Source organism: Hemicordylus capensis, chromosome 4, assembly GCF_027244095.1.
Source record: "Hemicordylus capensis ecotype Gifberg chromosome 4, rHemCap1.1.pri, whole genome shotgun sequence".
Taxonomy (NCBI): domain Eukaryota; kingdom Metazoa; phylum Chordata; class Lepidosauria; order Squamata; family Cordylidae; genus Hemicordylus; species Hemicordylus capensis.
This window is the reverse complement of record NC_069660.1, coordinates 44,356,128-44,368,196: the sequence shown is the minus strand read 5'-3', so window position 1 is coordinate 44,368,196 and position 12,069 is coordinate 44,356,128. Positions and strand designations below refer to the sequence as shown.

At 42.4% G+C, this 12,069-nt stretch overlaps 1 protein-coding gene across 7 annotated transcripts in view; it reads right to left on the bottom strand.

Annotated features, from left to right (window-relative positions):
- Positions 1-12,069, bottom strand: part of NCOA6 (nuclear receptor coactivator 6) — an 82,950-nt gene that overhangs the window by 20,762 nt on the left and 50,119 nt on the right. For all 7 annotated transcript variants that reach the window (XM_053246010.1, XM_053246008.1, XM_053246014.1 and 4 more), the window contains 2 exons: positions 9,022-9,143; positions 2,319-5,279 (listed from right to left, as the gene is read on the bottom strand). In XM_053246010.1, the coding sequence (XP_053101985.1) occupies positions 2,319-5,279; positions 9,022-9,143 (3,083 nt within the window). The remainder of the gene's footprint in view (positions 1-2,318; positions 5,280-9,021; positions 9,144-12,069) is intronic.

Below are 12,069 nucleotides of genomic sequence, written 5' to 3'. Positions count from 1 at the left end.
TTGACAATCCTTGTTTTATTGGTTTCATGTAATATTCTAATTTTCTGGGATTGTGGATTTGGGGTTCTCATGAGCTGTACGCCATGATCATCACAATTATAACAAATTAAGGCTTGACTTATCTCGCTTTGCATGTAATGCGTCTATCTCATATATCAGTTTCACCTTTTAATTTGCATTACTGAAATTGATGAACTTTTGCACGATATTCTAATTTTCGAGTTTCACCTGTAATATGGTCTCTTCTAGATGACCCAGAGACCAACCTGGCTGCCGTATTTTGGACCAACTGTAGTTTCCGGACTACGTACAAAGGCAGCCCCACAGAACACATTGCAATATTCCAGCCTAGAGGATTACTATATTAAAGACAACTTTGATATTTATTACTAGCAGATCAAGGTTAACAGTATAGATTGGGGTTTAGGAAGTAACCCGATGTTAGAGGATAAGAGAAGAAAAGAGATCTAACTACTCTGCTAGGGTAAAGCAAAAAAACAGCTATTGAATGAAAGTTTAGTTTCTTACCAATCAACAGTTTTAGGTATTTTCCTTCTCTGATAAATGGATGACTATTATTTAATGTGACCATTGTGTACTGCAGAGTTACAATGGTGGAACAAGAGATGCATCATTACAGAGCAGCTGCTGTTGAGCTCTGCCAAAGGCTTGCCATGCAAGCCCATCGCATGTGCAAGGAGAGGGGAGTGTGATTTTTACTATTCTCCCCTCCCTCCAAAAGTACCTTTTGGCTTCCAGAATTATGTCCCTGAAGGCCGCATGACCATCAGACACATACTTCTGAAAGTCAAAATGTACTGCTGGAAGGAGAGAAGTCACTCCCCTTCCCCCCACACAGCAAAGCTTTGACTGAGTTCCATATCAGCCCTAACTAGGGCAGACCCTCTTGGCCTGCCCTTGTAAAGCTGCAGAACATGTTGGTCAACATCAATTTTGACCAATTTCTTAAAAATACCAATTTTATCCAGATTAAATGCCAGTTATAATTTGAAAAACCATATTAAATTCATTCCCCAAATCAAGAAACATACACAGACTGTATACTACTATTCCATCCATTATAAAAAGTATTTCATAAGGAGGCAGCTACAAACAATTTAATACCCACATTTTTAGACTACAACTGAAGCCTTCATTAGTTCTCCAAGTCCTAATGGAGTAACATGACCCAGCAGTTATTATATATGGTCTGGAACAGAAGAGGCTATTCACAATCTCCCTTTAAGCATTTGAATGCAATTTACTCTTATCCGATCATTACATAAGCATTTCATTTAGTGGAATGAGAATATATGGGCCAGGATGCAAACTACTGTGCAGTACTGTGCACAGCAAAATATTGTGCAGCTAGTTCCATGTGCCAAATATATAATTTATTTTTCTATTCAGTGTGTGAAAGTTCCATAGCTTCCAATTCTGAATTTTCACTCTGAGCTTTATGAACTTCAGAAAATGGAAGCCTTGGATTAACTGGAAAAAGCTTTTTAGCACTTTCCACATGTTATTTTGAAAATGTGTGTGCACAAGTGAGGAACTAATATTCATTTGTTTACTTCACTTGGAGAGGATTTAGGCATCTGGGAGCAAGAGTGGTCAGAGGCTGTGTGGTATAAAAAGCTCTTGGGAAACACCTATATCAGGCAGCAGCAATATAGAAAGATGCTGAAAGGCATCATCTCATACTGCATGGGAGGAAGCAATGGTAAACACCTCCTGCATTCTACCAAAGACAACCACAGGACTCTGTGGTCACCAGGAGTCGACACTGACTCGAAGGCACACTTTACCTTTACCATGCTGCAGGAGCAATATGCTTGGCACACTCCAGATACCTGAAAATCTTTTCCATTCTGCAACATTTGAAGGCACTTTTCCAGTATTTTTCTAAGAGGAGTGTTTGCTTAGTAATCCAGCCAAATACAGAAGCAATGCTATCATCACTACCATTACCAGCTTTGAATTTTAGACTTAATAAAGTTGCAGCAGCATGAATTGGGTGTGTAGCAATTATTTTAAAACATGGCTTTAAGAGCATTTTATTTATTCTGAAAGAAACTATTTCATACAAGTTTTTTTTCAATGTTCCCCAAACTTTTCAATTGCATTATTCCAGGTCACAGGCGGGGGGGGGGGGGGAGAGACAAGAGAGATGGGGGGAGCGAAAGAACCTACACACGAAAACCTGTTCCTCCCTCTCCCCTCCTCCTCAGAACATCTCTGATACATGTTCCTAAAGACAAAACATACATACTTCCAAAGAGTTTTTTTCTCAGTGGCAGGAAGGGTGAAGTACATACCCATATTCTGTGGTAATTCATGATGGACTTCTGCTTTCTCATCATCTGGTCCAATCCCAACTGGCTCTGCTGGTAAACTACCAGGGTTACCATTAGTGCTTGGAATTGTGGATATGATGTCAGATATCACTGGAGTGGTTACTACTGAGAGTACATTCGTGGAAGAAGTGCTGCTAGGTAAGCTTAGAGAGACAGAGGCAGAAACAGTAGCAGCCGTACTAACATTTAAATGGCTAGTCCCAGAAGTGCTTTGTTTTGAAAGAGTGGATGCAGGAGGTGCCATAGTGTTATCTTTTAGATCTACAGGTAACTGTTCTGCTTCCACACTGTTTGGAATTGAAATCTCTTGTCCCTGGTCTTCCACTTCTCCCTCGATGGAATATTGTTCTTCTCCTTTCTCAAGAGAATCTGTGACTTTCATGCATGCTTTTGTCAGCAAAAACTGACCGATTCTGTCCACCTTTCCCTTTCCCTTAGTAGAGGAAACTGGACTTCGTCTGTTGACAGAAGATCCAGGGCTATGTGCACGAGGTGGGGAAACCACAGCTCCAGATTGTGTGGTTGCTACAGAGCATGGATCAGTAGAGGCACACGTCTGAGAACTCTTCTCCTCTGGATTGAAATCTTTGACTTGTTGAATTGAAGGATGCAAAGAGGTGCTTGAAGAAGCTGTTGATGAGGGAGAAGGAAGCTGAATAGGAGTTGCCAATGAATTAATAACCAGTGACCGGCTTGTTGGCATGCTTGAGACAGGTGTGTTAGATGATGCACTAGGAGGGGCAGGCCCGGAAGAGAACTTTATATTCTGGGATAAATGCAAAGGGCCAACAACTGCAACAGACTGTGGCATTAAATTAGAACTAGAAGTCATTGGGGTTGCAGGAACTGTACTTGGCTGAGACCCTTTCATAACCTGAATTATTGAGGATGAATTTATAAAAACTGGAGTAATGAATTGGGGCCGAGCACTAGACTGAACTACTGTCTGTCCTTCGGAAGTCATAACTTTATTACTCACATTAGGCATGGTGACAACAGTAGGCATTAACGTAGGCTGCAAGTGAGAAGGCAATGATGCTGACGTGTTAGAAGATGATGTAATGGGGTTAGAAGTTACAAATACTGTTATCTGACTGGGTGGGAGTGATGTAGAAATAGATGCAGAGCTAACAGGCCTCTGGATAACTGGAGGAATATTCTGAGAAACATTTGAATGTGAGTCTCCCAGGTCTTGTTGCACTGGAGTTGAACACACTTCAGTACTCTGCGATAAACTTAGTGAGCAAGCAGGATCTTTGCTAGAAGAGGGATCTTGTTGGGAAGGAGGAATGGCAGAAATCTTTTTAAATTCTTCTGCACAAGTCACTGCTGGAGGAACATCAAGGCCAGAGAGGCCCAGAGGCTTGATGGTTACATTAGGCGCTCCAGAATGGTCAAGAAGTTGACTTAAGGATGTTGGTGCCTCCCTCATAGCTGGAGAAAGAAGAGTCTTACTTTCTTCCAGACTGGGAAGCTTGTTTGAGTCCACAAGAGGGGCCTCTCTTTTCTGTTGCTCTTCATGGACTAGTATTTTGATTTCTTGACTGGGAACACCTTTCAACTCTATGTTACGCTGATCTTTGTTCATTGCAACACCCTGTGTATTCTGGCATGTGCTGTCTTGAGGGGCACTGAAGCTCTCTTTATCTTCAGGAATACCAGTCATAATAGATACAGGGATTGCAGGGTTCTGAGCACTTAACATGCCATTATTCTGAAAACTTCCAGGCATGGGTGTTTGTAAAGAAGGTGGACCAACCATCATGCTTCTTTGCAAGTCCATGTTCTGCATGAGTGCAGAATTCTGTTGTGGTGTCAAAGCTAATTTGGCCGCCTTTGAGTTTTGCCTTCCAGGGCTTGGTGTAGTTTTCCTGCTGGATCCAGGACTGGACCTTCTACTGTTACTTGGACTGGCTCGCTTTGCCCCTCCAGCATTGGTTTGCTTTCCTGAATTAATAGCCAGAGAGTCCAACTTATGTGTCTGTGGAGACACAAAACTTGACTGACTGTTCATTGTGAGATTTGAGGGTGCTTGCCCAATGGCTTTCAAAGTGGTTGGATTAAGACCCTGTTGATCAAATCCCCTGTTAAGATTAGGCCTAGGAGGCAAAGGAATATTAATCTGAGGAGGAAAGAGACCTGCAATAGAAGCATTGAGCCTCTCTGGAGATAAACTTATTTCTGATGGCTCTGTGCTTGGTGGACGATTATTGGGAGTCTGAGGATAGTATGGTCTTGGACTTGCCCTGTTTGGTGTTTTGGGCCTTGATGTTTGCGATGTGGTGGCAACACTTTGAAAATGGTGTGGATGAGGGCCAGGAAGAGAATTAGATTGCTGTTGAGGGCTTGCACCCTGAGGAGCAGACATTGGAGAAGGTCCAGGTTTGGGCCCCGCCATCATTAACTGGTTTTGTGAAACAACTAAATGGGACGCTATATTATTTTGAACCCCTGATGCTGGAGGGGCTTCAGACCCATTTCCTTCCAAAACAGAGGGCATGGATGGAACTTCTCCAAGTGGAGAATTAGTAGGATTCTGTGCATTATCTTGGTACACCATCTTTCGCGCACTATTCACCAAAGGTGGATTGTTTGGCATAGAAGCTCTTTGCTTATCAGGAGATGGAGGCACTGAACCAGGACCTTGCAGGCTAACCATAACTGACATGTTGCCTCCCTGCTGCATTGGTATTCTTTGTGTCTCTACATTTAGAGGGCCACGAGGCTGATGGACACCTTGAGTAACAGGAAGCCTGACAGATTTTGGATCCTGTTGCATCATGAGCATCATCATCATCTGCTGTTGCTGCTGCGACTGTGTCTGTTGTGGTGTAGGTGGTGGTTGCTGCTGCCCCCCATGTTGCAAAAGCTGAGGTGGCATTTGCTGAAGGGATCTTTGTTCCATTGATTGAGAAGGGTAACCTACAGACAGACAGACAGAAAGAAACATTTATCAGAAATATTCATTGTCACTTAAAAGGGCGTACTTATCAAAGGCTTCTAAGGTAGCCAAATAACACACCTATTTTTAATGAGGGATCATGGTGATAGCCAGGAAATTACAGACCAGTTATCTAATTTGCACAATACAGATGTTAAACTAAAACAACATGGCCTCTTATGAATCAGTAACTTAACTAATAAATAGAGCCGTGCACAAAATCAGTTTTCAACTGAACAGGGCGTGTTTGGTTTTATGCCCCTGAACAAACCTCCTGGCTGGAATTCAAGCTGGGCGTTCTAAGGTTTTTTTAATTATTGTTTCATTTTTCATTTATTTATACATACAACTTACCACTGGGTCTGGTGGGGGGATGCTGCCACAGGTCTCTGCAGTCTCCCTCTCTCGCCACCAGCCTCCCCCCAAACCTCTAAGGGCTGTTTCGGTCAACCCAGGCCACACAAATGGCCAGAGTGTATGCGCGATGGCCTCCAAAATGACCACTACCACAGAAGAAAGGGCCAGAAGGGCCCCAAACTGGCCAGAAGGGCCCTTAAGAGGACCAGGGGGAGCGGGAGACTGCAGACACATGCACCCCGTGGTGCGCGCGCACACACACACACACACACACACACACACACACACTGAGACTGCTGGACCTGGCAGTGTTCTAGTTTTTGAAAAACAAAATGGTAGAACCCTCGAACCAGCCCTGAGCTGGCCCCGGGGTGGGTGGGTGGGTTTCGAGTCGACCTTGAGCCGAACCGGTTCTGGTCCAGCTTGAGGGCTCACCCTCAAGTCCGACCAGTTCAACTGCAAACCGGCTCAATCTCAAGCCGGTCCACACAGCCCTACTACAGTAATAAGAATTAGAGGAGGAGTAAATTACAGTTCTCCTAGAGGACAGAAGAAGTTGAGTCTCCCCAAGGAGCAGCATTAGAATCATTCATAAGTGATCTGGAGTCAACAGTAGCCAAGTCTGTGGTTGACAACAAATTATTTAGGATGGTAAAAACCCAGACTGCGAAGGGCTCCAGAAGGATCTCTCAAACTCTGTAAGTGGGCCACAAAATGGCAAGTGAGACCCAATGTAAGTGTAAAATGATGCAAAATGAAGCAAAAAATTCTATATGTATGCATTGATGGAATCTGAAATGGCAATGACTAACCAGCCAGTACACCTTGGGGTAACGGGGAATAAGGAAATAAAATGAAGAAATTGATTGAATCACAAGTGTATCACAAGTGGTGATGCTTTTAGATTGGTGTACACCACCCTAGGTCCTAGAATGAAGGGTGGCATAGCAAATGAATAAACAAGTCTCTATTATATAATAAACTATTACACAGCTTCATTAGGAATATTATGTATGGTTCTGGCCACCCCATTTCAAAAAAGAATATTGTAGAGCTGGAAAAGCTACAGAAAGAGACAAGCAAAACAATTTAAGGGTTGGACCACCTTCTCTAGGAGAAAATCCAATGAGCATTTGGGGCTTTTTACTTTAGAAAAAGCTGAATAAAGCAGGGCAAGGGGAGATGTAATATTTATAGAATTATATACAGTGTAGACTGACATATTTTGGTCGTGTCATGCGAGCTGATTCACTCGAAAAGACAATTATGCTGTGAATAATCAGCGGGAGAAGGAGATGGGGATGGCCTGGTACTTGGTGGCTGGATATTATAAAAAATGACAGTGGAATGAACATGGCGGAATCTTTTATTTATTAAATTTATACCCCACCCAAACGTACATCTCTGGGAATTAAAGGAAGCTCTACGAGATAGGATGGCATGGAGTGCATTGATCTATAGAGTGACCGAGAGTCGGACACGACTGAACGATAGAGAGAGATACAGTGTAGAGAAATTGCAGAGGGAGACATATCTTCCCTCTCTCATAATACTAGAAGTTGGGGTCACCCAGTGGAATTATTGGTAGTAATTTCAGGGTAGATGAAAGGATTTCTTTACCCATAACATAATTCACTTATAGCATTTACTGCCACAAGATGTGGCAATAGCCATGGATGGATTTAAAAGGGGATTAGACAAATTCATGGAAATAGGCATCCTATAGTTTATCTTTATGACTAACATCCCTTTATCAGATGTCTGCAAATTGGGAGATAGTTCCATCAACAACTATTAGCCTTTACAATCTAAAATGAACCCTAGATTCAGAGGAGTGTGCCTCTGAACTGTGGTTGCTGGGCGGGCATGAACAATAGAGGAGGAGTGTTGGCTTTTTGTGAGCTGCCTTGAAAGCACTGGCAAGCTCAGTGATCTTCACTATTTTCCAAGTAGGGCCACTTTGGTAAAAAAACTTTCAGTGTGAGAGCCATTTCCCACTGCACTGAACTTCGCACAGCAGTGCACTCTTCTGAGTTTCTCTTAAGAGCTCTATGAGGAAAGCCCCAGGAAAGGCTTTATTTCCCACCAGTCCATGCATGACTTCCAAGATGGCTGAGTTTCCCTTAAAGGAGTGCCCCCGCTCCCAGCACTGGACAAAGTGCACACTGCATGGTGAGAATGGTCATCTCGACATGGTGCTAGGGAGACTGTGCAGAGTATTCAGCTTTGGATAAAGCTTCACATAGACCCAACAAACAATTAGTCAGCGCGATGCAATTAGGGTTGATGGGGGTCGCCACTGGGCCTTACAATGAAGGGCTAGCTGTTGTAGAAAACAGGATGCCAGAGTACATAGACCCTTAATCTTATCTAGCAGAATTCTTCTTATGCTTTTAAATATTTCAAAATTGTATTGAATTACCATTATTTATGAGATCTATTTAATTTGTTTATTCATTCATTCGATTTATATACCGAACCTATTCTCTGCAGAATTTGGATATCAGTGGAATGAAAAAACAGAAAAATTAAAAAGACACTTTTAAATTATGATGCAACTGCATATTAAAAAGCTTAAGTGTAAGTCTCTGGGGGAAATTATATATGACAGTTCAACACGCATTTAAAACAAGGCTTTGCCACCGCACTGTATAGTCACCAACTCAGGACCAGATGACATGCTACAGTTACTTATGGTGTGTCCCAGAATCTGAGATCCTCTCAGTTCACTATTTTTTACACCACATAAATATGTGGTGAGGAGCTGGGACCAGTTGCAGCTCTCTTCAGTGCGTAACCATGATGAAAACAAAGCATGTACTGAGATATGTGTGCTCACACATAATGTATACTGCAGGAACACGTGATGTAGCCCTTCATGTTCTTGCTGCAGATGGGTTTTTTTTATAAAATCATTTAAGATTAGTGGCTGACATCCTGACTAAAAAAGCAAGGATGCACTGTGTGTGCACGTGTGTGATCTTCCTTGCCTTCAAAGTGCACTGCTGTGCCTTCCAAAAATATGTCCCTGAGTGACCCTCGGGGACATATTTTCAGCAGGCTCAGAGTAAAAATCACACACAAATGCACACTCCAACAGGGAAGTTCTCAGAAGCAAGTATGCATCTTCCTGGGGTATTTACACTGCATTAGAATGTCAGCCAGTGTTAACAGTCAAGACAACTTCCCTGAAGCACCAGAAATACCCCCAATACTATTATTTACTTGAATATTGATTTAGATTATGTAATCTACCTTAGGTTTGCAAAACAAAGTAGTAGCCTATAAAACTAAAGACTCTATTAACTAAGTATATTAAGACAAATATGCTGATCACCAAAACCATCACGCAAATATGCTCATCACCTGGTGGCCTGTTTGTGAAGTCCGGAAGTTTATGTCCAGTGTTATCCAAATTTATACCTTGTTCTCCTGGCAACGGCAGTTGATCTGCCTCTTCCAGGCCAGCTGTGCGTGGTTCTGAAGCACTAGAGACAGAAATACGTATGACTAATGCAAATTTAGTTCTTTTAAAATTAAAAAAAAACACCTTAAACTTATTAATGTAATTAATGTAACCATAATGAGGAAAATATACAATATGTATAACCCTTATGCAATACTGCAATACTAGCTGGGCCGGGCACAGAGAATCTGCGCCTCCGGCTGGCCCACCCACAGTTACTGTTCCCCACCACCACTATGCCGACATGCCCGGCTTTCTGGCTGGCTGCTCCCCCTCCCCCGGCTTCTCAGGCACACTCCCCCCATGCCTTCTGGCAGGCTGGCCCGCTTCCTCTCCACCCAAACCCCACACTTTCACCGGCCCGCCACCTCCTCCCACCCCCTCCAGGTTGGCCCACCACCTCCTCCTCCCAGCGGGTGGCTGGGCCAGGCCGGCCTGCCACCGCCTCCTCCGGCTGACTGGGCCAGGGCCAGGCTGGCCTGCTGCAGTTGTCTCTCTTTCCAGTCTATCCCCAGTTACCTGCTCTTGCGAGAGCTGCCACAAATGGGATTAGCAATGGGTACGTTTAGGAGAACTAACTATATAGACAGTGTGCTGATTGGCCAGAAATGATACCAATAACAAATATTGCTGCTTAGATTGTTCATTAAATGGAATAACTGCTCTCAACTTAAGGGGCATAAATATTTTTCAGCTCTGGATCTCAAAATGTATTATTAAAAAGGTAAGATGTGAAAGAGGAAAGTTATCTATCATCCTGGTCTTATGGTAGCAAGCATGAATTGTCCCCTTTGCTAAGCAGGGTCTGCCTGGCTGCATATGAATGAGATACTACATGTAAGCACTATAAGATATTCCCCTTAGAGGATGGAGCCACTCTAGGAAGAGCATCTGCATGCTTGCATACAGAAGGATCCAAGTTCCCTCCCTGGCGTCTCCAAGATACAAGCTGAGAGACTCCTGCCTGCAAACTTGGAGAAGCTGCTGCCAGTCTGTGTAGACAATACTGCGCTAGATTGACCAATGGACTCACTCTGTATATGGCAGCTTCCTATGTCTCTATGCCACTTTTCAACAAAACAGTTCTCAAAGTAGTTTACATAGCAACAGGAATAAGAAAATGGTTCCATTTCCAAAGGGCACACAATCTAAAAAGAACATACATATACATATACATATACATATACATATACATATACATATACATATACATATTTGTGTGTTTGCAAACACACACACGCATAGAACTGTCAACTAATTCTATAATATGTCATAAAACAGGATTTAGAAGTCATCTATGAAGGGCAGGTATGAGGAAATCTCCCAATTTTATATTGAAGGCAGATGTAAGGGACAGACCAAAATATTTATCTAGTTAAAACATTCCAGGAAAATTGCTTCATCAAGAAAGAAGCTGAAGGGCTATCTCAAGAACCAAGCATGGCACATCCTGTATTGCTTTTCACATTCACATATCCCTGGCGAATAGTGGAAATGATGAGCTATATTGGCCTCTGGTGTTGCTGGATGGACCCAGCCTCTCTCTAGTACACAGGTAGTTCAAGCCTATGTTTCTGGGTGAAATACAAACTGCTGGTTATTACCTATAAAGCCCTTAACAGCTTAGGTCCAGGCTATTTAAGAGAGCGCCTCTTTTGTCACGAACCCTGCCGCCTGTTACGATGTTCTGGAGAGGTCTAGTTACGGTTGCCACCAGCTTGTCTGGTGGCGACTCAGGACCGGGCTTTGTCTGTGGCTGCCCCAGTGCTTTGGAATATGCTCCCGGCTGAAATTAGAGCAGCTCCCTCTCTGTTTGTTTTCAGGAAGATCCTCAAGACTCTCCTGTTCTCGCAAGCTTTTAATTAGAATTTTAATAATTTGCTTTAAATTTTATTGTTTTATGTATTTTAATCTGTTTTGACTTTTAAATATTTTAAATTTTGTACACCACCTAGAGATGTATACATATCAGGTGGTATAAAAATATGATAAATAAATAATGTGAAAAACCATAAAGAAGTGCTTTTAAAAGGAGAACTTTGTTTATCCCACTGAGATAGACCTAATTTGTCAGACACAATCTCACATATACAAGTGTCCAGGAACAAACAGAATCCATGGCTCTTGATTTTATCCTATCGCCTTATCAAAAGGAAAAAGGAACATTAACTACAGTTAAGATATAATTTAAAAATGCCACAGACAGGAAAAACAAAACTGAATAGCTCCTGCTTTTAACAGGCAACACAATGACCTTAATTCTGTGCCTCAGCAAAGGACTAATAGAATGGGAGCTTCTATAACCAGTCCTATAAAAAAATAACTTTACAAGTTTATGTTCAGTAAAGTTTGCATCTTATTAAACAGAGACATGGTTTCAAAAAAATGACTCCATAAGACTAGACACGTTAATCTGCTGCAGCAAACGCAACCGCCCCATGGCACCTTTAAGACAGAGTAGCCATAAAAGATACTTATTCGTTGCGCTATGCTGTTACCAATTAGTGGGCTTTAAGGTGCTACATGATTCTTTATCCAATGTAAGAACAAGTCTTATTTCCTTCAGATTTTCTACATAAAGTTTTAGTTGCAAAGATCCCCCCCCCCCACAGGTATATCTACCTTAATGCTGAGCTTTCTATATTTCTCATAATTATTAGGAAGGTGCCCGTTGTAAACCAAATCTGTTAGCTTTGTTGTTCACTGTCAAGGCTGGGCCCTCTGAGGGCTGAATTGCTCCAACTGAATGTCCTGACTTTTTCACATTTAAGTCATCTTTACCTAATGCCTTGACCGGTGGCCCCCTGCCCCACACCGCCCTGTATCAGTAATAATGTTGACACTTGCATAATACATTCAAATATTTTCAGCTCACTCATGCTTTAAAGAGCACATTGGTACTACTTCCTGTAATGTTTTGCTTTCCCCCGGTTTCTTACTATCCTCAT